Source organism: Vipera berus (genome assembly GCF_964194415.1).
Source record: "Vipera berus genome assembly, chromosome: 2".
NCBI classification, from domain to species: domain Eukaryota; kingdom Metazoa; phylum Chordata; class Lepidosauria; order Squamata; family Viperidae; genus Vipera; species Vipera berus.
In genome coordinates, this window is record NC_138203.1 from 217,587,266 (window position 1) to 217,614,075 (window position 26,810).

Genomic DNA, 26,810 nt, shown 5'->3' on the forward strand with positions numbered 1-26,810 from the left:
CAATGCATCTTCTGAATAATCCTCCTCCTCCCAGAAATAAAAGAATCAATAATGCTACATGTTATGTCTCAGTCCAAAGCAGTCTCCCTTGAGAACCCAAGATGCCTCACCTCATTTCCTGTGGCAAAGAACAAAGAGTGATGCAGCTTGCCAATTTCTCTCAGGACTGGCAGTTTCTCTCCCAAAGAGAAGTTGGCCATTGCAGCTTTGTAGAAACTGGATCCATCAAGAACCATCTAGAAAAATATAGACATACACATGTACGCACATAGAGAAATTTCCATCAAGAGTTCTCCATTAGAGATTGTGATTATAAAACAGTGTTGTGACTACATTTCCAAATTTATCTGTGGTGTCTCCTCAGAAGCATGGGAAACTGAAAATACAGTTCCTCCTGTCACTACAAATTCAATTTCCAACAACCCCAATTTAATTGCTAGCAACCATTTTCCATGCATTTAATAATTTACTTTTTCTGATCCGTGAAGATTTTAATTTAATAGCAACTTGAAAAGACAACTTTTCTGAATATTCAATTCAATAGCAACCTGTCTCAAATGTCTACAGCAGACATGTCAAACTCGTGATGTCATGTGACATCGCACGACGTATCAGAACTTTTTCCCCATTGCTGGCAATGGGGTGGGTGCGGTTTCCTTGTGACGCGTCCGGCCCACGGGCCAGCAGTTTGATACCCCTGGGCTACAGGGACCCCACCTAGGATCAAGGAGATAATATAGGCAACCTGGAAATTTCAGATTGTGCCCTCCTAATAGAAACATTTGTGACAGACCCATCGTGTATGGCAAAGAGCAGCAGCTTTAACTAACCTGTAAAACACGTCCTTCAGATGTGCCTAAATGAGCCACAGTAAGTTCTCCTATTGCAGTTACAAAGATAGAGGTTAGCAATACATCAGACATTCGTCCTTGCAGAAGGTCCAATTTGAAACCATCCATAGCAATAAAAGTAGGTTTCTTCAAGCAGTTGACGTCCACCACTGGGGCTGAAAGATTCATCTGTCATGACAAACAGACCATTAGTTATAAAAAGAAACAGGACTCGTGCAGAGTTGACTTTGTGTAGAAGAGGCTGTTACAATCAGAGTCTTATGTGAAAGAAGTACACCTCCTGGATATGGAATTCCTCACATTTTATCTGTTGGGATTCCCAATTTCATCTATTATATCCCAGTGGCACTTCTGTAAAGGCCAGGGAAGGTACAAACACTTGAACTCCTAACTATTCTGGAAGGCTACACTAGTGAGGAATAAAGATCAAGTCTGGAATTTTTCAAATTGGGTTTTGTGGAAGCACATTTCATGGTTCCAATAAATGTGACTCCATAATCATTGAAGAGATTCCACGAGACACTAAAAACAACTTAAAATGTACCAGTCTTAGATACATATTCAGTCATATGCTCCACCTCAGTACTGTTCTTCCCATTTCATTGGCTGTACATAATAAGACTTTGCAATCAGTCCATACAAGAGGTACTGGCTAGTTATCTCTAACCATCAGTCAAAACTTGTCTTCCCAAGTTCTTATTTTGTTCTGTTCAATCAAGTTTGATTCTTGGAGACTGCCCAGACAAGTCTCTGCAGTTCTCCTCCCAAGTGGACACATCTAAAACTCAACTTCCTGCCTTCTTCCCAATTCTAACAAACATCTCCCCAGGTAGCCCATACTTTCTAAAAAAGCAGCTGAGGGATTAGGCTGAGAACCTAACCAAAATAATTAGGCCTAGTGATTACTACCCTTTCCTTCTCCTCCACATTGGGATGAATGACACAACAAAGAACCTGAGTACAATAGTGAGAGATTACATACAACTAGGCCACGGGTCGGCAACCCGCGGCTCCGGAGCCGCATGCTCCCAGCCACCCGGTGCGCGTGCACCTCTTCGAACGGGCAGTGGTGCGCACGCACCTCTCCAAATGGAGAGTGGCACCGCCCGTTCTGAGAGGTGCGCGCGCACCTTTCCGAAGGGCGGAGGTGCGCGCGCACCTCTCCAAGCCGCCGCCGTCCCGTCCAGAGACCTGCCGCGTTCACGGCAGCTGTGCAAACGGGATGGCGGCGGTTTGGAGAGTGCGCGCGCACTCGCCAAACTGCCGCCATCCCGTCCGGAGACCTGCCGCGTTCGTCAAACATTGACGAACACGGCAGCTGTGCAAACGGGATGGCGGCGGTTTGGAGAGTGCGCACGCACCTCTCCCAAGCCGCCGCCGTCCGGAGACCTGCCGGCTTTGCAGCTTTGCAGACGGGCCGCTGCCCGTTCGCGTGGAGGTATGGAGACCTGCCGACGTTTGGGGAGGTTTGGAGAGGTGCGCACGCACCTCCCCAAATGTCGGCAGGTCTCCGTACCTCCGTGCGAACGGGCAGTGGCCCCGCTTGTTGTGAAAGCTGCCGTGGCCCATCTTTCCCCAAACCTTCCCAAACATCGGCAGGTCTCCGGACGGCGGCGGCTTGGGAGAGGTGTGCGCGCACTCTCCAAACCGCCGCCATCCCATTTGCACAGCTGCCGTGAACGCGGCAGGTCTCCGGACGGGACGGTGGCAGCTTTGCAGACAGGCCGCGGCAGCTTTCGCAACAAGCGGGGCCGCTGCCTGTTCACGTGGAGGTACGGAGACCTGCCGACGTTTGGGGAGGTTTGGGGAGGTGCGCGCACACCTCTTGGAATGGGTAGCAGCCCTGCTTGTTGCGAAAGCTGCCGCAGCCCGTCTGCAAACCTGCCGCTTTCGGCAGCTTTGCAGACGGGCCGTCGCCGTCGCGCAACCGGGAACCGGTTCCATCACACATAAAAAAAAAGGCAACTGCGCGCGTCCACGCATGCGCAAGAAACGTTTTTGCGCATGCACGTGCATGGACGCACACACACGGCTCCCACTTTTTTTTATGTGTGATGGAACCGGTTCCCAGTGGCTCTTTTCCTTTTTCGGGTTGCCGACCCCTGAACTAGGCAATAAAGTTAAGAAGCTAGGAGCACAAGTAGTATTCTCATCCGTACTCCCAACGAAAGGCCAACACCCATTGAGGGAAAAAGAATTCTAGAAATAAACCACTGGCTAAAGGGTTGGTGTCACCAAGAAAACTTTGGTTTCCTGGATCATGGACTGCATTTCCTATGTGAAGGACTTTTGGCAAGGGGTGGGCTTCACTTCACAAAAACAGGGGAAAATGTAATCGAAAAAAGACTGGCCCAACTTATTAGGAGGGCTTTAAACTAAAATTAAAGGGGGAGGGTGACCAATCTTTAGAATCTCTAGAACCCAAAACCAATCATAAATCCCAAGAAAACAAATCAAACAATGAGGTAGGCAGAGATGAGAAAAAAGAAAAACTCAACAATTAGGAGATGCAGGAAACATACCCATGAACAGGCATCAAAGTCTTAAATGCTTATATACAAATATTCAAAGCTTGGGGAACAAACAGGGCGAACTAGAAGCAATAGTACACAAGGGAGGGTATGACATAGTTAGCATTATAGAAACCTGATGGGATGAAACCCATGAATGGAATGGACTAATAGATGGATACAAATTGTTCAAAAGAAAGGTCTACAAAAAGAGGAGGGGGAGTTGCACTATATGTAAGAGAACACTACATATTTACAGAAATGCACATGATCCAAGATAAAATCTCTCCAGAATACATATGGGTCAATATAAAAGAGAAAAAAGTGACATTATCATAGATGTATATTACAGGCCACACAACCAATCAGAAGAAATAGATAAACTCTTTGCAAACCAGTTAACAGTTGTATGTAGGAAGCATACCACAGTAGTAATGGGAGACTTCAACTATCCAGATAACAACTGGGAGGAAAAACTCTACAGTGAGCGGGAGATCAAATAGATTCCTAACCAACTTAGCCAATAACTTTGTCACTCAAAAAGTGGAGGAGGGAACTAGGCACAAGGCCATAGTGGACTTAATTCTAACTAATAGAGAATTAGTGATAGAGGGAGTTGAAGTTGCTGGAACCTTGGGTGAAAGTGACCGTGTTATACTGGAATTTAATATAATGCAAACACTAGCAAGAGAAAACAATACAACCAGTGTCTTGAACTTCAAAAGAGCTGACTTTAACAAACTCTGAGAGAACCTAGGAAAGATCCCATGGGTGAAAATCCTAAAGGGGAAAACAATCCAAGAAGCATGGGAAACTCTGAAAAATGTGATCATAAAAGCCCAGAACAGCATAATACCACTGAAAAAGAAAAACAAGGAATTCAAGAAGAAACCAGCATGGCTGCACAAAGATCTCTCTGACAAACTGAAAGACAAAAAAGGAGAAATACAAAAAATGGAAAGAGGGGCACATAACTAAGGCCAATTATCAGTAGACAGCCAGACCATGCAAAGATGGAAGTCAAGGAATGCAAAAGCTCAGAACGAACAAAGACTTGCAACAAAAATCATGGATAATAAAAAAAGTTTCTTCCAAAATATTAACAACAAGAAAAAAGTCAAGGAAACTGTAGGTCCACTAAAGATATAAGATGGCAAGGAAATAACAGGCAACAGGGAGAAAGCAGAGCTGTTTAACTCATATTTTGCATCAGTCTTCACACAAAAAGAAACTATAGCCCAACACACCAAAAAACCCACTGCAAAAGACATACTAGAAACAAAAATTAAAATAAGCAAGAAAATGGTAAGAAAATCCTATCCGACCTTGACGAATATAAATCACTGGGACCCAAAAGACTACATCCCAGAGTTCTGAAAGAACTGCCAGATGTTATCTCAGAACCATTGCACCACATCTTTCAACAATCCTGGAGGACCAAGGATGTACCTGAGGATTGGAAAAGGGCTGATGTGGTTACCATCTTCAAGAAAGGGGGGAGAAAAGGGTTTTGGTTCATGCATGCAGTGCTTCTGGATGTGCAGGAACAGCCTGCTTCCTGCCGTCCATTTCTTTCTTTTTTGGAGGACCCTGAAAAGGGTCAAAAATTGCCCTGGAGGGGCGATTACTGAGAGGAGGACTTTCCTGCGATTGTGGAAGGGCGGCAGCCCTCTGCTGGAATCCAGGATTATATTTTTTGGCCCGAAGAAGAGACTGGCCATAAAGATGGCAGATCATTAAGCCACTCTCTGCCGAAAGCCAAAAGTACTACCTAGCACTAAGAAGCAATCAGGAGGACCTGGGTGAGCTTTTACCTTTCTTATTCCCTTAATCATCTTCCTGTGGGACTTTCCTGAAAATCTCTTTCCCCATTTTTTGAGAAAACGGTGAATATCTACTTTGGGAACAAATCTTAAAGCCTCAAAGCTACAAAAGAATTTTAATTAATTTAGCAAAGAGATTAAGAAATTTCATTTGTATTTACTAAAAAGCTTCTATTTGTTGCTGGGAATCCACTATCCTATCTTTTCTCTAAGCTGTCAATTAAGGAAAAAATTTGGACTAATCCTACAAAAAGTTCTATATTAATCTGGAAAAAGAAAAGAAAATTCTTACATTGCATGTTATATGCTATTGATGACATCTTGTGGCAAAACCTGGTACAGCAAGTAAATTTCTTTCTTTTTTGTTGTGAGAGCTGACTGAATAACAGAGCTGTCCTTGACACTAAGATAAGGGTGGGAACACCTGGCACTGAATACAACTCTTCAGGAGGTGGAAAATCTTTGACTATTATTAAAACAGCTTCCATGGAAGATTTAACTACAAACAACAACGAAATGGATGAATACATCCCACCACTTGATTATAAACTGATACTGGACACGATTTTGGCAATGACAGAGCAAATTAAAGGCAAACTGCAAGAAAAATCTGACAATTTAAAGCCACCAAATCAAATTTTGACTTTAAATGAGGAAGATAACCCAAAATCAAATAGAAATGGAAACTAACACTAAAATAGGAGATTTCAAAGAACAACAAAAGCAACCTACAGAAGACCTTAAAGTCCAAACTTTAATGACAACTACAAAACTCACAACCCAAAAAGCAGCAGCACCTGAAGAAAACAACACCAAGAGTGAAGACACCAAAGGCCTTCAAATACAATATATTGAGAATTCAATTAACCAAAGGACAACCATAATACCAGCTACTACTTTCTACCTAACCCAGATAGAATTGGAAGAACAAAAAGATTTGACTGATTTAATGACAACTATATTATAGGGATGTGGTGGCTCAGTGGGTTAGGATGCTGAGCTTGTCAATCAGAAGATCGGCAGTTTGGCGGGTCGAATCCCGAGTGCCACGTAGCAGAGTGAGCGCCTGTTACTTGTCCCAGCTTCAGCCAACCTAGCAGTTCGAAAGCACGTAAAAAGGCAAGTAGAAAAATAGGGACCACTACGGTGGAAAGGTAACAGCGTTCCGTGCGCCTTTGGCATCTAGTCATGCTGGCCACATGACCACGGAGACATCCTCAGACAAGCGCTGGCTCTTCGGCTTTGAAACGGAGATGAGCACCGGCCCCTAGAGTTGGAAACGACTAGCACGCATGTGCGGGGGAACATTTACCTTTACCTTTTATATTATATCAACCATCAAAAACTGAACTATCAAGCCAAAAATACAATGGTTACAAAGGGGACATCTTCCTTACAAAACTGACATTTGGATACGGTTCCTGGATTCAAATAAGGGGTATAGGAAGAAAGATACATTTGAAATTTTAAAGATGCCTAGAGGGTAGCATGATTGGCACAAAAGGAAGGCAAGAGTTAGATTTAAAAAACTGAACTTGTTTCTCTTTTGGGATTCCTAAAGATAGACTATAAAAATATCTTTCTATGGATTAAGGGGAATCCTTAAAAAATATAACTGATTTTACATTTAGCTTTTTGATCTGTAAAGGAAAACAAATGTAAGCTTTTAGAATATAACTCTGAACTATATTATAGAACTTGGAATGACATATCAAAAGATAGTATTTTAATAATTGATGTGCGGTCAAGATGACTTGTAGAATATTCAGTGGTTACTTTTGAACCATAGTATAGAATCTAGAATTTTTTATATAAAAGATAGTATTTTAATAATTGTTGAATGGTTAAGGCAAAAAATATATTTCTAATAACTGGTGATTTGTTAAGATGAAAATTAGACTTTAATGGTAAAACATAAGAATGCTTTGTAATGAACAATGTAAGTTTTGTAGACAAAAGAATTATTCTTTATTGAAATAGGGAATTGTAGGTTACCTAAAAAAAGCTTTTTCCTATATACTATAGGCTATTGTAGAATATCCTATTGCAATTAGATAAAATGTAAAAACAGGATATTGATATGTATTACTGAAAAGATATTTTAAGTTTTGTTGATTAACTAGTTTACAACTAGAAGTGTACTAACTTGCCATTTTGACTATGTAATAACTAAGGGAATTAGAGAGTGCATCCCTGTTAATGTAACCTGAGCTATTTCAGATGACCATCAGGTATACTACTGCGGGCAAGAATCCCTCAGAAGAAATGGAGTAGCCTTCATAGTCAAAAGAGTAGGAAAAGCAATACTGGGATACAATCCTCAAAATGACAGAATGATCTCAGTTTGAATTCAAGGCAAACCATTCAATATCATAGTAGTCCAAGTCTATGCCCCAACCACCAGTGCTGAAGAGGATGAAATTGACCGGTTCTATGAAGCCCTACAACACCTTATAGAGCTAATACCAAAAAATGATGTCCTTATCATCATGGGGGATTGGAATGCTAAAGTAGGAAGCCAAAAGATAACCAGAATAACAGGCAAGTTTGGCCTTGGAGTACAAAATGAAGCTGGGCACAGGCTGATAGAATTTTGTCAAGAGAATACGATGGTCATAGCAAACACTCTTTTCCAACAACCCAAGAGACGGCTCTACACATGGATATCACCAGAAGGTCAACACAGAAATCAGATTGACTATGTGCTCTGCAGCCAAAGATGGAGAAGCTCTATACAGTCAGTAAAAACAAGACCAGGAGCTGACTGTGGCTCAGACCATGAGGTTCTCATTGCAAAGTTTAGGCTTAAACTGAAGAAAGTAGGGAAAAGCACTAGACCACTCAGGTATGAATTAAATCATATCCCTGTTCAATATACAGTAGAGGTGACAAATAGATTTAAGAAATTAGATCTGATAGACAGAGTGCCTGAAGAACTATGGACGGAGGTTCGCAACATTGTACAAGAGGTAGCAACTAAAACCATCCCAAAGAAAAAGAAATGCAAGAAAGCAAAATGGCTGTCTGAGGAAGCTTTGCAAATAGCTGAAGAAAGGAGGGAAGCAAAAGGCAAGGGAGAAAAAGAAAGATACACCCAACTGAATGCAGAATTCCAGAGAATAGCTAGAAGAGATAAGAATCCCTTCTTAAATGCAAAGAAATAGAAGAAAACAATATAATAGGGAGGACCAGAGATCTCTTCAAGAAAATTGGAGAGATGAAGGGAACGTTTCATGCAAAAATGGGCATGATAAAGGACCAAAATGGCAGGGACCTAACAGAGGCAGAAGAGATTAAGAAGAGGTGGCAAAATTACACTGAAGAACTATACAAGAATGAGCTTAACATCCCTGATAACCATGATGAGGTGGTCACTGACCTCAAGCCAGACATCCTAGAATGTGAAGTGAAGTGGGTCTTAGGAAAGCTGAGCAACAACAAAGCTAGTGGAGGTGACAGTATTTCAGCTGAGCTATTCAAAATCTTAAAAGACGATGCAGTAAAAGTGCTACACTCAATTTGCCAGCAAATTTGGAAAACTCAACAGTGCCCACAGGATTGGAAAAGATCAGTTTACATTCCAATTCCAAAGAAAGGCAGTGCCAAAGAATGTTCAAACTATCGCACCATTGTACTCATTTCTCATGCTAGTAAAGTTATGCTTAAAATCCTACAAGCTAGACTCCAGCAGTATGTGGATCAAGAACTACCAGAAGTACGGGGAGGATTTCGAAGAGGCAGAGGAACTAGAGATCAAATTGCCAACATACGCTGGATCATGGAGAAAGCTAGAGAGTTCCAGAAAAACATCTACTTCTGCTTCACTGACTATGCTAAAGCCTTTTATTGTGTGGATCATAACAAACTGTGGCAAGTTCTTAAAGAGATGGGCGTACCGGACCATCTCCTTTGTCTCTTGAGAAACCTATATGCGGGCCAAGAAGCAACAGTGAGAACTGGACACGGAACCACTGATTGGTTCAAAATTGGGAAAGGAGTCCGGCAAGGCTGTATATTGTCGCCTTGCCTATTTAACTTATATGCAGAGCACATCATGAGAAAGGCAGGGCTAGATGAATCAAAAGTTGGAATTAAGATTGCTGGAAGAAATATCAACAACCTAAGATATGCAGATGATACCACTCTAATGGCAGAAAGTGAAGAGGAACTAAAGAGCCTCTTGTTGCGGGTGAAGAAGGAGAGTGCAAAACTTGGGTTGAAACTTAACATTAAGAAAACCAAGATCATGGCATCCGGCCCTCTCAATTCCTGGCAAATAGATGGGGAAGAAATGGAGGTAGTGACAGATTTTATTTTCCTGGGCTCCAAGATCACTGCAGATGGGGACTGTAGCCAAGAAATTAAAAGACACTTGCTCCTTGGGAGGAAAGCCATGGCAAATCTAGACAGCACACTAAAAAGCAGAGACAACACCTTGTCAACAAAAGTGTGTATAGTCAAGGCTATGGTCTTCCCAGTTGCAATGTATGGCAGTGAAAGTTGGACCATAAGAAAGGCCGAGCGCCAAAGAATTGAGGGCTTTGAGCTATGGTGCTGGAGAAGACTCCTGCGAGTTCCTTGGACCGCAAGGCGATCAAACCGGTCAGTCCTAGAGGAGATCAACCCTGACTGCTCTTTAGAAGGTCAGATCCTGAAGCTAAAACTCAAATACTTTGGCCACCTAATGAGAAGGAAGGACTCACTGGAGAAGAGCCTAATGCTGGGAAAGATTGAGGGCAAGAGAAGAAGGGGACGACAGAGAATGAGGTGGCTGGATGGAGTCACTGAAGCAGTAGGCGTGAGCTTAAATCGACTCCAGAAGATGGTAGAGGACAGGAAGGCCTGGAGGAACGTTGTCAATGGGGTCACGATGGGTCGGACATGACTTCGCAGCTAACAACAACAACATTTCTTATTTTAACTACCCAACCACCATATTGTTTCACAAATACATATATATGTAAATATTAAAAAATCAATAAAACATGTTTAAAAAAGAAAAAAGAAAGGAAAGAAAATGGACCCAGGAAACTACAGTCCAATCAGATTAACATCAATACCTGGGAAGATCCTAGAAAAGATAATCAAAAAACAGATCTGCAAACAACTAGAAGTAAACAAAGTTATAATCAGTGGCCAGCACGGGTTTGTTAAAAACAGATCATGCCAAATCAATCTTATTTCATTCTTCGACCAAGTGACTAAACTAATAGACCAGAGAAATACTGTGGATGTAGTATACTTAGACTTCAGTAAGGCATTTGATAAAGTAGATAACAACCTACTCCTTGGTAAGCTAGAAAAAGTTGGAATAGACAACATCACTATCAGTTGGATCTGTAGCTGGCTGGCAAACCATATTCAACGAGTAGTCCTCAACGGCACTACATCCACATGGAGAGAAGTAAGCAGTGGGGTACCACAAGGTTCTGTCTTAGGCCCAATACTGTTCAATATCTTCATCAATGACTTAGATGAGGGAATTGAAGGGGAACATCAAATTTGCAGATGACACCAAACTGGCAGGTGTACCCCAGAAGACTAACCCAGGATCCAAAAAGATCTTGACAAACTTGAACAATGGGCCCTATCCAACAAAATGAATTTCGATGTGGAGAAAAGCAAAGTTTTACTTTTAGGCAGGAAAAAAAAATCAAAGGTACAAGTATAAATTGGGCAAGACCTGGCTTAAAAACAGTAACTGTGAGAGGGACCTTGGAGTCTTAGTGGACAATCACTTAGCAGTGTGCAGCAGCAACCAAAAAAGCTAATACAGTCCTGGGTTGTATAAACAGAGGCATAGAATCAAGATCACACGAGGTATTAGTATCACTTTATAAAACCCTAGTAAGACTACACATGAAATACTGCAGCCAATTTTGGTCACCATAACACAAAAAGATGCTGAGAGTTTGGAAAAAATTCAGAGAAGAGCTACTAAGATGATCAAAGGCCTGGAGACTAAAACATACGAAGAACAGCTGCAGGACTTGGGCTTGGCTAGTCTAAAGAAAAGCAGAAATAGAGGAGACACGACAGCAGTATTCCAGTATCTGAGGGGCTGCCACAAAGAAGAGGGGGTCACATTATTCACCAAAGCACCAGAGGGCAGAACAAGAAACAATGGTTGGAAACTGATCAACGAGAGAATCAACCTGGAATTAAGGAGAAACTTCCTGACAGTGAGGACAATTAACCAGTGGAATAGCTTGCCCCAGAAATCGTGGACGCTCCATCACTGGAGATTTTTAAAAAGAGGCTAGACCAGGGGTAGGGAACCTTGGCTCTTTTATGACTTGTGGACTTCAATACCCAGAATTCCTGAACCAGCCATGCTGACACAGGAATTTGGGAGTTGAAATCCACAAGTCATAAAAGAGCCAAGGTTCCCTACCCTTGGGTTAGACCAGGGGTAGGCAACCTTGGCTCTTTTATGACTCATGGACTTCATCTCCCAGAATTCCTGAGCCAGCCATGCTGAGGAGAAATGCTGGCTCAGGAATTCTAGGAATTGAAGTCCACAAGTCACAAAAGACCAAGGTTGCCTACCCCTGGGCTAGACGGTCACTTCTCTGAGATGGTATAGGTTCTCCTTGATCTGAAAGCAGAGAGAGCTACAAATCTGTTAGGAGTTTCTAACTTGCTTAGGAGCAGAAAAACAATCAGGGTGAGGCCCTTTGTCCATTTTTTTTGCATTCTACATTGTGGTTTATATTTGCATGAATACATGTGCACATCCCTAAAAGGTCTCCTTAATTATCAAGATGGCATCCTGTACAAATCTACTTAGGATTAGTCCTACTGAGCCAAGTAAGAATTAATAAAGAAATTTAGAACTGCACTACTTGGCTGCAGTGCATATGGGCCTCTACATTCTTTGGAATGGTAGTTCCTCTGAAGTAAACATACATGAGAATTTTGCTTACAATATGCAGGAAGGCAAATATAACAAAGCTGGGCTGAAGAGTCCTGAGCCAGGCATTCATAATGGAGAAAAAACAACTTTTCTAGTTTTATGTATGTCTGCTAGCTTATGAATTATTATTTGGGGTTTTTTTATTAGACCTAAAAATATTTAGACACGAATCACTAAAGCTGGTAAAACTGCAGTCAGAAACGCCCAAGTGAAAAATGGAAAAAGCTAAATGAATTCTAATGCTACTGGCACTGCTACTGCTTCTCATGGCACAAATTTTGAGAAAAGATGCTCAAGCAGAAGTAAGAAACTGAAATCAATTTTGATTTTATATGGTCTGGCAAGAAAGGTGAATTAAATGTACAATGTGTTGAAAATGAGCAAGTACAAGCAAAATTATAAAGACATCTGGAAAGCAAACATTCCCAAGATAAAGGTCCAGAGTACGGTATTTAAAAAGCAAATATGCAGAACTCTGTTTAAAAAAACAGCATTGTATACATTTTTGTGTAACAACATGAAAAATGCCCCAAACATTGACTTGTTTGGCTAAATATTAAGCTTCCAATTTAAATCTCATTTTTGTGCACTACAGATTTTTTTTATTAATAGATTCCATGTCCCAAAAATATTTCAAAACATATTTGCATTTGTTATCCTCATAGATCAAAAATGTTGAAGAATGAAGAAACTGTCACTTTTCAGATTAGTGTGACAATATCATTAATCTATGGCAACGCTGGATGAAATAACTGGAAGTTGCAGTTCATCAGCATTTGGACTGCCACTGGTTACCCCTCCCCCCCTTTTTTTTAACCTGCTTGTGGCTTTGTTTAACCCTGATCTCAAGAAGACTCCAGTATATCTTAGACCAGGGGTAGGCAACCCTGGCTCTTTTATGACTTGTGGACTTCAAATCCCAGAATTCCTGAGCCAGCATGGCTTGCTCAGGAATTCTGGTAATTGAAATCCACAAGTCATAAAAGAGCCAAGGTTGCCTAGCCCTTTCTTAGACCAATTGAGAAACAGTCTCTACTCTTAGATTTACAATCTAAAACAATGTCACACATTCATACACACAAAGGCGTGGAAAATTGCTCTGTTTACCATAGCCTGGTAACCTAAATGTCCTTCATTCATTGTGCTAACCACCAATTTGGTTTAATAACTGCTCAGCTAAGTTCACATAACTTATTAAGTCATAAATCTTGATCTACAAATCATATTGAATGGACTCACACAGCATGCTAAATCAATTCCAAATCACAGCCTGGCTTAATGCAATTGTGAGAACCCAATCAATGTCTGATGTTACTGAAATCAACCCACATGAAAGGAAACCTTACGATACTCTCTCTGATCAAAGAACATGCCAAGATTACCTGAAGAAATGTCCCAGACAGAATCTTCTATGACTCAGACTTATACTAAACAATACTAAAGGAATCATCTGGGAGAGGTTGATGAGATCATCTACTATACTGATGGCTACTGTGAATTCCCCTCTTTGGGACTTACACTTGCCCAAAGAATTTCTCTGTAGAAACTCAGGTGGGTGGGTGGGTTTCCTCTTCAAGTGGCTGCCAAAGCTGTGATGCCTCATGGAAGCTTCTTTATAAGCTGCACCGATCAAATATCTTCAATGACCATTACAGTCGGTTTATATTTCCTTTGATAACTCCTGCTTCCTCTTTCTTTTACTTGCTAAGGAAAGTACTTGGTAGGAAACTGAGCAGACTGAATACTTTTGCCTTGCTTGTGAAATGTACTTGATTAGCAGGTGTACTGATTCTCCTGATGGTTCAATAAAGGTAAAGGTAAAGGTTCCCCCGCACATGCGTGCTAGCCGTTTCCGACTCTAGGGGCCGGTGCTCATCTCCGTTTCAAAGCCGAAGAGCCAGCGCTTGTCCGAGGACGTCTCCGTGGTCGTGTGGCCGGCATGACTAGACGCCAAAGGCACACGGAGCGCTGTTACCTTCTCACCGTAGTGGTCCCTATTTTTCTACTTGCATTTTTACGTGCTTTCGAACGGCTAGGTTGGCAGAAGCTGGGACGAGTAACAGGCGCTAGCTCTGTTATGCGGCACTCGGGATTCGACCCGCCAAACTGCCGACCTTCTGATCGACAAGCTCAGTGTCCTAACCCACTGAGCCACCGCATTCAATAGGTTAATGTAAAAACTGAAAAAGTTCCTGTCCTAATATTTACAATCTTCATGTGTTCAGCCAGAGAATAGTTAGTTATTATTTCCCACAAAAGCAGTGGTGCCACAGATCCCCTTGAAATATACAATCTGGTGTTTGTGTTTAGCAACTTCTGCAGGTTTGTGCCAAAATATTTGGTTTGCAAGTATTTTTTCTAGTTATCCAGTCGATGGTTCCAAAAAATGCTGCTAATCTTGTCCCAAGGATATTTTCTTCGTGGTGTGTTTTCTTATGCAGCTAAACCACACATTGATTTCAGTCTTCCACCTTATTCCTGGATTAATATTTGTCATTCCTAGCATAAAAAAATAACCAGATGCAGGCAACCCAGCTTACTTTAGCACGGAGCATGCCTGTAAACCTTTAAGCACCTCAACAACCGGTCAGGCAGTTATTGGATGCAAAGTAAGCAAATCTTAAAAGTAAAAAAAAAAGTTATGCAATGGAAAAGATATCTGGAATTTCATTTAGATTTATGAGATGCCAGGATCAAAGCAAGGTGAAGAGTTCAGCCATCCAGTAAAGAACAGATAAATGACAAATAGGATATGGTATTGTGCTGATGAAAAACAGAAATTGCAAAAGTATCCCATGAAGACCATTATTCAAACATAACAGAAGCCAGAGTTTCCTACTATAGGAAGTAGCTGAGGCAAACCTTGGATTTTGACATTCCTGTTTTACCCATTGTGCCCTCCTGTTTCACACCCATACAAAGAACTCTAAAAGCACCCGCTGCTGAATTTAAATTAAGCACAGTACTTCATGGTGAACAAATATAGGGATGAGTAGTTTAAGCCAGGGCTATATAGACCATGGTTTCTTTAATCCAGGTTTGCCCAAATCATGATCTGTTGTGGGAAAAGACCCCAATGCTTCCAGCTACTTTTGCATGGAGGAAGAATAAAGGAGATGGAACATGCATTTCTCTAAGGCTTGTTGGAACATATTAATAATTACTTCCCCAGCATTTTCTGTTATGGCTGAATCATTGTGTAGGTGGACATGAATTTTCAGATGATCTGCAAAAGTCCCTAATTTGTAAAAGCCACTAGTCTTTTGTCCCTGTTTTTCCTCACAGCAGAAACAGAAAGATTCCCTCCTATGCATATGATTTTATTTTATTTTATTTTTTAAAAAGCTATGCTTAGGACAAAAGCATAGGCAAGAAAAGTTTTTTTGGCTTCTTCATCCAGTATTACAACAGTCTGCATCAAAGTTTCATATAATGGATTCATTTCAGGACGAAGGTCTTTCAATATTTACTCTAATAGTTCACCTCATTACAGCATGTAGATTAATAGCATTAAGTCACTCTGACGCAGCCATGTTAAAAATGACTAAAAATTACGTGAATAGTTTGATGTTTTGATAAGGTTGTCTTGTGAAAGTATTATACAGGTAGCCCTTGACTTACAACAGTTCATTTACTGACTGTTCAAAGTTACAACAGCACTGAAAAAAGTGACTTATAAGCGTTTTTCACACTTACAACCGTTGCAGCATTCCCACGGTCAGGTGATCAAAATTCGGACGCTTGGCAACTGATTCATATTTATGACAGCTGCAGTACCCCGGCGTCATATGATCGCCTTTTGTGACCTGCTTACAAAGTTAAATGAAGCCAGATTCATTTAACAATCATGTTATTAACTTAACAATTGCAGTGATTCACTTAACAACTGTGGCATGAAAAAGTGGGCGAAAAACTTTGGTTACAACATAGAACTAGAAAAATGGCAAAAATTATGGGAGAGGAATTATAAATTGACAATGTCAACTTCGTATAAAGAAAATCTATATAAAATGTTTTATAGATGGCACTTGCCACCAGCAAGATTAGCAAAAATGTTTAAAAATATGTCAGATAGATGTTGGAAATGTAAACATAATTCAGGCACGTATTATCATATCTGCTGGACATGTGGTAAAGCAAAGGCTCATTGGAAAAAAAATACATGCTTGGTTAGAAAAAATGTTGGGAGAACATGTAGTATTTAATCCTAAATTTTTTCTATTAAGTATAATACCAGAAAAGATTAATAAACAAAGTTTATATTTGGTTCTACACATTACAACAGCAGCAAGAATAACCTTCGCGCAATACTGGAAAAATGAAGGAATACCACCAGAGGAAGAAGTAATTAAAAAAAATATTGGAATGCGCAGAGATGGACAGATTAACTATGAGATTGAAAGATAAAGAAGAAACAGAATACTACCAAACCTGGGAGTCATTCTACAAAATGGCTAGAGGAAAGAACCAAAGATTAGGACTCGACTATGTATTAGCGCTTTTGAACCCAGACTGCATGTGGGTTGAAAAACTAACATAGGCATGTAAGGAAAAAAGAACTAATAAAATCTCTTTTAAAAAAGTGTAAAATGGGGCCAAATTCACTTAGCAAATGTTTCACTTAGCATCAAAAATATTGACCTCAATTGTGGTTGTAAGTAGAGGACTACCTGTAGAAGAAAGTTATTTGGGAAAGCCTTGGTTTTCTGAACGCATTTCTTAGAATATCCTCTGCTAGAGGATCATTTCACCTAAATGCTCAGAAGGAGAAGGTGAAGTTACTTTTGGCCATGCAGCCTCTCTAGTTAGTAGCCCAGGTCTGTTGATTCAATGGCCTCACCTTTTTCTTTGGCTTCTGGAAGGTATGTGCTCTGAATTGTTCTTTGTTTCACACCCACTTGTAAACGTTCTGAGTTTTTTTTTCCTGTTACCAATTCTAATGACTCAGAATTGATTGACTGGGAAAGGCAGCTCAAAGGATGAGGCAGAAATCTTTCTCTTCCTCTATAATTTCTTCAAAACCTAAGGGTCACCAAATGTCTCCTTGGTAATCTGGAGTCCTCAAAAGAAACAATGAATCTGACCTAACCTGGCAAAGAAAGGGTCCCTCAACTTCACTAATGCTCTCAGTCCCCCAGAAAGGAAAAAGGAAATGTGGCCCAGAAGAGGAAACACACAGAGAGATGAAAGGATCTTCCCTCCAAAGATCAGGGTTAATTCAGCACATGTTGCAACATGAGTTTTGCATCTCAGTATGGCAACTATAACCATGAAGGCAAAAGGAATTGGGTGGGTTGGAGTTCACATATCATGCTCTCGTTCTTCCTGCAGAATAACCTATCTTGTAACCAGCCTTCCTGACATCTTCACATTCATGCATGCAGACATCTTTTTTCCTCCTCACTTGTAAAACTTGCTGCTGCATTTCTTTACCCACAATCTGGCTTATGCCACTGCTCCCCTCTCCTTAAATTAGGCTGTCATCTATGTGATTCTTGTTATTTTGCAGCCTCATTCACATATTGTGCTAAGCTGGAATAAGTTTTCCTTGTATGGGCTTAGATGACATGTACTGTATATCTAACCAATTGGAGCTTTTCCATCAAACCATGATTAAGACTGGCCTAGCACACTGAGAGTTCAGTCTCTATTCCCTTTTTGCCCTTCCACATCACGTTAGATTTTCTATTCTTAGGCTTCTGATGTTTTCCTTGAAAGATGCTGTTTCAATTAATTGATAACTTTTGTTGCCTTTATTGTATCTTTTGCCTATCCTACTGGGTGCTTCTAAATCATGGTTTCTGGCATTATCAGTTGAAATAGGTTGTGTCTTAATTTCTTGTCCAAATCTATTTCAATTATTAGGATCAGGAACTTTCAAAGCACCTAGTAAGAATGACAACACTGCAAACCTATATGAGATCACTGCTATTATTCCTTCAAAAACTAAATCAGAACCTATTTTGTTTTACATGTATTTCCAGATGTTTGCAATCCTAACAGTATACCGGTTACATAGGAAAACCCTCTTCAGATATGCAGCTTCCTTTTGGGGGGAGGACTGATCAAACTAATAATGATATGTCATTGTAAGATCACAAGAGTTTTGCTAATGGCTACAGTGAGCCAGTAATTGTTGGGAATAATACATTTTTAGTGTATTTATAAAAACAAATGCAAATGTTTATGTGAATCATAGCATGAGGTCTGGTTATTTACAGGACCGCCTCTCCCTAAGAATATCTACTAGATTGAACAGATTAGGCACGCTCCCAGATTCCTTCCCTGAAATCCTGCCACTAGTGTGGGAAGTGTGCTTTTTCCTACCTGGAAACCTTCCCCCAGCGATTCAGTAGACCCCACCACCCTCTTAGCCTTTCGGAAGGCCATCAAGATCTGCCTTTTTACTGAGACACTGGAATAGGATAGAACGGAATGGAGAGACTGGAATGAGGTTAATTGGAGCTTTCTGCAGGGCACCCTGAGAATATGAATTAGCATATAATTTTTATATTTATTTGATTGTTTTACTGTTTTATAGTTGTTTTACAGTTGCCGGTTTTACTTTTGTTGTGAGCAACGTAAGGTTGTTTAAGATAGGCAGACATATACAGTACATCTTTTAAATAAAATGGCTAATCCTTGCTCAAACAACAGCTGCTATCTGTGAATACATGAATGGAGGATTCTCCATTCTCTATTTACCGAGTGTAGATAGGTAAATGTAGACGCAGATGAGCATTGATCTTAAATGTCAAGTCTCAACAGCCTCACACTGGCTGCCCATACAGACCCAAACTCTAGTTCCAGGCTGTTTTGACATCAGCCTGTCCTTTCTCACCACGTCAGCAGCTGCCAAATTAATTAACTGCCCAGGAGAGGATTTATGAATGTATAACTTCCCATTGCTGCTGTTCCTGAAGATTACAAGCGGAAGTTGAGCAAAGTAATAAAAATGTGCCTGCCATCTCTTTTCTAAGAGCTTCCTTCCTTCTTTTTGAAAATCAGAGTTTCACAATACTCTGATTCAGGCAGTCTGATCTTACCCATGTTTTGTGACAAGTTGTTGAGCAAGAGTGTGGTCAGGGTAAGGGTAGTGTAGGGGAAGAAACCCTGGTCATGTCCAAAGGAACTCTTAGTGTAGCACCTGTTAAGGTTCACTGATATGGAAGAAACTATTCACTGAGATATTAAGATATGTGTGATATAATGCAAATGCATAACAGATAAGGAGTAGAGTTTTTGAGTTAAACTCTACTCACCATGAATTCAAGGACATGTTTACACAGTTGTCTTGGCAACAGTACACAAGGAAATACTTTGCCACCACCTAAGTCTAATATGCTCTCATCAATTTTCTAGTAAAGCCTACAGCTCTAGTAGGACTGTAGAAGCAGATAGAAAAGCATAGTTTTTCAAAGTTCACAATAAGTACTTTGATCACAAACAAACAATTTTACTAAGGCCCATATGAAACCCCTTCACATTTTACGTAGCTGTGCCAAGGACACCCAGCCTGTCCTCTTCTGAATATAACATAGCTAGCCAATTAATATAACACAACATAGCTAGCCAATTAATCCACCAGTCATTGTAGATTTTCTCTCTTTTCACTGTTTATTGCTCAAGACTAGCTAACATCAGCATTCGAAGATGTCTGTCATCAGAACAAAAATTTAAGTAGATATAAATCAGTTACAGGAAAACAGTAAAGGACCCTCAAGTTTATAAATCCAGAATTCTCAAATATAGTAAATCTGTTGATACTTGAAAGAGTAGAGCTTTTATGAAGAATATATACTAGTACATACCTAAACACAGATATGCATGCGAAGATATCTTGCAGGAAAGACAGCAACAACATACAGTATGTTCAGATACAAAGCAAATCTCTGACATCTTTAAAGATTTAAAAAAATGCATTTTGTTTTTTATTTTAATAACATTACATCTTTCAAGGAGAACATCTTTGCATTTGGATATCCGCCTTAGAAGTTTAAAGATAAAGAATATCCATAAAAAGATACTACAAGGGAGAGATGTACTGTATTACAAGAGGTTGAGTCTAAATTTTTTTGCTTTGAGTTCTTTACTCTGCCACAGATACAGAGTGCTTCTCTGTTGACGCCCACCTGAGATTTATTTATTAAACAAATTTTATAGTTCCCCTACTCACATATCAATTTAAATAAATTAATGGGGGTAAGTCTTTATTCCAACTTATATTAATGTTATAATCCGCGGTGGAGGAAGCAAATAGCGTCTGATCTGGCTCATTATGGCCTCTTTTCTCATTATCTAGCTACTCTGGGCTAAGACAAAGCCTAGGGGGATGCAGGCAATCTCCGCTAATCGCAAATTACCAGGATTGATTCCAAAAGGCAATTCTCTAGATCCAGGTAATGCAAAATCTCTAGGAAGCTGGATTTATTTTGGGCCATAGCAACGGGGATCAGGTACACTGAATTCCTGCTGCAAAAAGGCTTTTTATTCAGTATTTTGTATTTTAATATTTAATATTTTTTCAATCAACAACTATATATTCTTTTATAAAACATTCCTAAGGAACTCCTGATGGTTTACCCTACAAAATATTTTGGTAATGCTTCATCATTTTTAAATAGGCTGCTGAAGGACAAGTGAGGCTGAGAGACAGAAACTTTTCCAAGGCCATAAAATTAATGAGAAGGTATTAAGATTTGAAATGTAAGATTGATAACAATGGAGGTAATACAAAAGCTCATTTGTGTTCTTGTGAAAAGTGGCACAGATTATAGCAAAGAAGCTGGAAACACATATTACTGTAGCTTCTTTGAGTTCCTTTGTACAATAAGAAAAGTAATAAATCCAAGGTAAGCAGTAACTTATTTGGTGGGAATTAAAACTACAATGCAAAATATTAAGCCTTTAAGCAAACTTTGTGTTTTATCCTGAAAGCATAGTTCCAACTATGCCAATATTTTTTCAATTTTTAGAAATGTGAATTTAGGCTGATGTTACAGTAAGGCAATCCTAACTAAAAAAAATAAATTCTAGATTCAGAATAACAGAATAATAGAGTTGGAAGGGACCTTGGAGGTCTTCTAGTCCAACCCACTGCTCAGGCAGGAAACCTATCCATTTCAGACAAATGGTTGTCCAATCTCTTCTTTAAAACTTCCAGTGTTGGAGCAACTACAACTTCTGGTGGCAAGTCATTCCACTAATTAATTGTTCTGTCAGGAAATTTCTCCTTAGTTCTAGGTTGCTTCTCTCCTTGATTAGTTTCCATCTATTGCTTCTTGCTCTGCCTTCAGGTGTTTTGGAGAATAGGTTAAATCCCTCCTCTCTGTGACAGCTCTTTAACTATTGGAACACTGCTGCTATGTCTGCCCTAGTCCTTCTTTTCATTAAACTAGACCAGGGGTAGGCAACCTCGGCTCTTTTATGACTCATGGACTTCAACTCCCAGAATTCCTGAGTCAGCTGACTCAGGAATTCTGGGAGTTGAAGTCCATGAGTCATAAAAGAGCCGAGGTTGCCTACCCCTGAACTAGACATACCCAATTCCAGCAATAGTTTTTTATGTGTTTTAACCTCCAGTCCCCTAATCATCTTTGATGTTCTTTTCTGTACTCTTTCTAGAGTCTCAACATCTTTTGTACATTGTGGTGACCAAAACTGGATACAATATTCCAAGTGTGGTCTTACCAAGGCATTGTAAAGTGGTATTAACACTTCATGTGATCTTGATTCTATCCCTCTGTTAATGCAGCCTAGCACTGCGTTGGCTTTTTTGGCAGCTGCAGCACAATGCTGCCTCATATCTAAGTGATTGTTCACTAGGACTCCAAGATCCCTCTCACAATTTTATGTATATAGTGCCAAATTAGAAAAAAAAATCCATGTATTAAAAATAATACATTAAACCATGACTTAAGTCCCAAATTCAGAAAATTGAAAAATAAAATTACCAATTAAAACAGAATTTAAATGGCAAGAAAAAATGAAAAATAGTGCATGGCTGAGTCTTAACAAATGTCCTCCACTTGACAGATCTATGTGGCACTCATGTGACAATTGTGCCTTTTGCTTGGGTATGTTTCAGATTGTAGGAAAAAATCCCTCCCCCCAAGTGGAACCCATATTTGATCACGGAAACTAAGTCACACTATTTCTACAGTGATTTAAATTTAGGTTTTTTTCCATGTGTCTCCATTCAGAAATCAGCCATGTTATCTTCTTGATTGCTGCTTTTTTTGAAACTCAGAAAACCTCCACCCCTCAGCTTTCCCCTACAGTTGACCAATAGGAGCAAACAAAATGTTCTGTCCCACCCCTGAAGTTTGCAGAACCTGCCAAAACAATCTTGTCCTTGCCAAAACTCCGTAACACATGAAATTAAAAAATAAAATAAAATGGTAGCAATCTATCCCTGGCAGGTTTTTAATGCATGTCTGCTCATCTGGTACAAGGGAAAGCTACCTAGGTATCATGCCATCACTGAGTTTAAAGTCCTCCTGAGTGATATGTTGAAAAATGACAAGCATGGGAGAATGTGCAGTTGAGGAACAGGTAATAATTCTATTTAAAGAAATACTATCCTAGGAGGCCTATTACTGATACACCTTTTTCCTCAGCGTTTTATTTTTTGCCACCATTCGAGAGTACAAGAGATTATAAGACAGACACTCTTAGAAAAACCTATCTGAGCATGACAAGAATAGGATTTACTGTACAAAGTCCTGGAATAAAATGCAGCACATTTAAAATATTTTTTTAATCCAAAGTTAGTTACAAAATAATGGGTTAAACTCTCTTTTGATTTCCAATTTGCTCTTAAAGGTAAAGGTAAAGGTTCCCCCGCACATGCGTGCTAGTCGTTTCCAACTCTAGGGGCCGGTGCTCATCTCCGTTTCAAAGCCAAAGAGCCAGCATTTGTCCGAGGACGTCTCCATGGTCATGTGGCCGGCATGACTAGACGCCAAAGGCACACAGAACGCTGTTACCTTCCCACCGTAGTGGTCCCTATTTTTCTACTTGCATTTTTACGTGCTTTCAAACTGCTAGGTTGGCAGAAGCTGGGACGAGTAATTACAAAAACCATGAATCTTGGATCAAATAGTCATCCAAAAAACCTGATCTAAATGTTTAGAATTCTTGATGGAATAAAATGTTTGCTTTTCCTCGCTGGGCTTATTTAGATAGTATAATTGGAATCCTAATTTCTTCCTTATTTATCCCTATTACTTTAGCAGTGTTTTATCCAAAAAGCACAGAAGGCAAAAAAAGAAAAACAAACATTGAAATTTTATAAAAACGTTAAAAGTATTGATCAAAATCCAACTTTCAAAAATATTTATTTCAAATATTTTCCCTGCTCTGTGCAGATTCAGTTTACAGAAGGCTCAAATTTGGGCAGAAAGTGAATCACAATCTGGGTGTCAGGACCCACCTCAATCCACATCTTAGGAAATAAGAACTCTTGGATGCAAGTTTAGTCCAAAAGGAAAATGTTTACTAGGATGGAATCGATTGTGGGAATACAAGACGGAATCTGACAAAAGTTACATTTCAATCCTATATAAACTATTCCCATTTCAGCCCCTCCCCTCATCCATTTGGTCAGGCTGTCATCAGTTGCTAGGTGTCAGGTCCTTCCATGGGAAAGGGAACTCTCCTTGGTTTTATGGTTATTGCTTTCCCTTTCAGTTGTAAATGAAGATACAATCCAGACCTGTCTGTCCCCCTCCCTTCCCCAGTAAAACATCCCCTGTTGTTTGAAAATCGCTTTAGTAACCATCCTCTCCCCCCCCCCTCGGAGAGATGGCAGAATCCCCAGAAATAGCACGTTGTTCTACCTATACAATTATGAAATGTGATATAAATGGATTCTGACATTCGGCTCTCCTTTCAGAAAAAAGATGAGTCCATCTGTGGGGAAAGAAAACATATAAATGTTAGCCTGGTTTGTTTGGATATTCTGTATGAAACCTCTTAAGCAACTTAGGTGCTTTAACATGGAGTTTGTTAACCCACTCATTTTCTGAGGAGGGGAGGTGTTTCCATGCCACTAAATATTGTATCGTTCCATGGTGTTTTCTGGAATCTAAGATTTCTTTCACTTCAAAATGTTGTTCTCCTTCCACCATGATGGGGGGTGGTGGTGGTGGGATTTTTTCTCGTAGTGGTGATTGTTGTTCTCTCTTTAATAGACTGCAGTGGAAGGTTGGGTGTATTCGTCTAAGATTTTTGGGTAGTTCTAATTCAACTGTTACTGGGTTTATGATTCTTTTAATTGGAAAGGGTCCAATATATTTTGGTCCTAGTTTTTTACAGGGTTGGAGTGATTTCAGGTATTTTGTGGATAAATATACCATCTCTCCTACCCTAAATGGTGTGGGATCGGTTCTTTTTTTGTCTGCCTGTGTCTTGTATGCTTTTCTGGCATCTTCCAACGCTTTCCTAACGATTGGCCATGTATTTTGTAATTGAGCAATCCATTCCTTCAGATCAGGGATAACCGGTTCTTTTGGGGTTAGTTCTGGTATTGGGTTGAAACTCTGGCCTGTAGCTACTTGAAAAGGAGTGTAACCTGTGCTTGAGTGGACTGCATTATTATATGCTACTTCTGCAAAAGGCAGTAGGTCCGTCCAGTCGGACTGCTGAAAATTAATATAGCATCTCAGATATTGTTCAAGTATATTATTAAGTCTTTCAGAAGCTCCGTCTGTCTGAGGATGGTGACTAGATGACAGTCCTTGGGTGGTTCCTAAGAGGGATAAAAATTCTTTCCAAAATGCTGACGTAAATTGCACCCCTCTGTCAGATATGATGCGTTGTGGTACCCCGTGCAATCTGTAAATATGCTGTACAAAAAGTTTTGCTAATGCTTTTGCAGTCGGGATTTTTTGGCAAGGTATGAAATGTACTTGCTTAGAGAACAGATCTGTGACAGTCCAGACTACGGTGTTTCCATCACTTTCTGGCAGTTCTACGATAAAATCCATGGCTATTTCTTTCCATGGGGCTGAGGGGTTTGCCACCGGTTGTAACAGACCTGGCGGTTTCCCTTGCAGTCTTTTGGCCATCGCGCAAATTTGACAGCTACCCACATAGCTTTCTATGTCCTTTTTCATAGATGGCCACCAAAATTGCCTTTTAGTTAAGTGTAAGGTTTTTACAAAGCCAAAGTGTCCTGCTGATTTTGTATCATGGCACAGTTGCATGAAATTGATTCTCTGTGTGGCAGGTATATATAGCTTCTCCCCCACCCACAGCAGTCCATCTTTAATTGTGCACACATGTTTATTTTTCTGGAACCATTCATCACTTTCCAAAGATTTCCTGAATTCTATTCCAGTTTGGCTATCTACCTTCGGCTTCATTTTTTCTTGTGCCCTGGTGGTGACTGGTGCTGCCAGTTGTTGTTCCGGTACAAGTGGTTTAAAGTCAGTAACTCTTGTGCTGTTATATTGGGGCATGCGGGATAATGCATCTGCCAGGAAGTTCTTTCCCCCCGGTAAGTGTTTGAGAGTGAAATTGAATCGGTGAAAATGTTGGGACCAGCGGGCTTGCTTAGGAGTGAGCTTCCTGGACGTTTTTAGTGCTTCCAAATTTTTGTGGTCTGTCCAGACCTGGAAAGGTATTTTATTTCCTTCTAAAAATTGGCGCCATGTTAGTAATGCCCACCTCAACGAGAATGCCTCTTTTTCCCATATTGGCCAGCGTTGTTCTGTTTCTGTGAGTTTTCTGGATGTGTATGCGCATGGTTGCAATGTCCCCCCATAATTTTCTTGTAATAGTATGGCTCCTACCGCTACATCACTCGCATCTGCCTGTATTACAAAAGGTTTGTCGGGATCTGGGTGTTTTAGGACAGGTTCAGCAGAAAAAAGTCTCTTTAGCCTCTCAAATGCTGCTTGACATTCCATTGACCATTTCAGAGGCTGGCTGGGTTTCACGGGTGACCCCCCCCTTCGTTTTCAACAAATTTGTGAGGGGCATGGCTATTTGGCCAAATGCGGGGATGAATTGGCGGTAGACGTTTGCAAACCCCAGGAAACTTTGCAATTGCTTCCGTGTGCGGGGGGGGGTGCCCACTCTAGTACTGCCCTGACCTTCTCAGGGTCCATTTCGATGCCCTCTGGAGATATGCGATATCCCAGGTAGTCGATTTTTTCCTGATGGAATTCACACTTCGATAATTTAGCATATAAGTGGGCAGCTCGCAACTTCTTCAGGACTGCTCTGACTAGTTTGATATGTTCCTCTTTGGTTTCTGTGAAGATAAGGATGTCATCGAGGTAAACCAGGACCCCCTTATATAGGTGCTCTCTCAGCACGTCATTAATTAATTGCATAAAGACTGCGGGGGCCCCTTGCAGTCCGAATGGCAATACTTTGAATTGATAGCACCCCATTGGGCAGTTGAATGCAGTCTTCCATTCGTCTCCTTCCTTAATCCTAATACGGTAGTATGCTTCCCTCAGGTCTAGTTTGGTAAAAATCTTTCCTTTCGATAGGTGGGATAACATATCCTTCATTAGGGGAAGGGGGTACAGATTACATTCACTAATTGTGTTCAAATTTCTATAGTCCACAACCAAACGAAAAGACCCATCCTTCTTCTCCCTGAACAGAACCGGGGCGGCCACTTTGGGTTTGGCAGGCTCAATAAATCCTCTTTCTAAGTTTTTCTTTATGAATCTCTCCATTTCTGCCATTTCCC

The 26,810-nt window shown here is 40.4% G+C and overlaps 1 protein-coding gene across 1 annotated transcript in view; it reads right to left on the reverse strand.

Moving 5' to 3' along the window:
* Positions 1 to 26,810, reverse strand: part of MST1R (macrophage stimulating 1 receptor) — a 72,342-nt gene that overhangs the window by 38,165 nt on the left and 7,367 nt on the right. Inside the window, exons 3-4 of the mRNA XM_081316743.1 lie at positions 831 to 1,019; positions 111 to 236 (exon numbers count right to left, since the gene is read on the reverse strand). Of these exons, the coding sequence (XP_081172869.1) occupies positions 111 to 236; positions 831 to 1,019 (315 nt within the window). The remainder of the gene's footprint in view (positions 1 to 110; positions 237 to 830; positions 1,020 to 26,810) is intronic.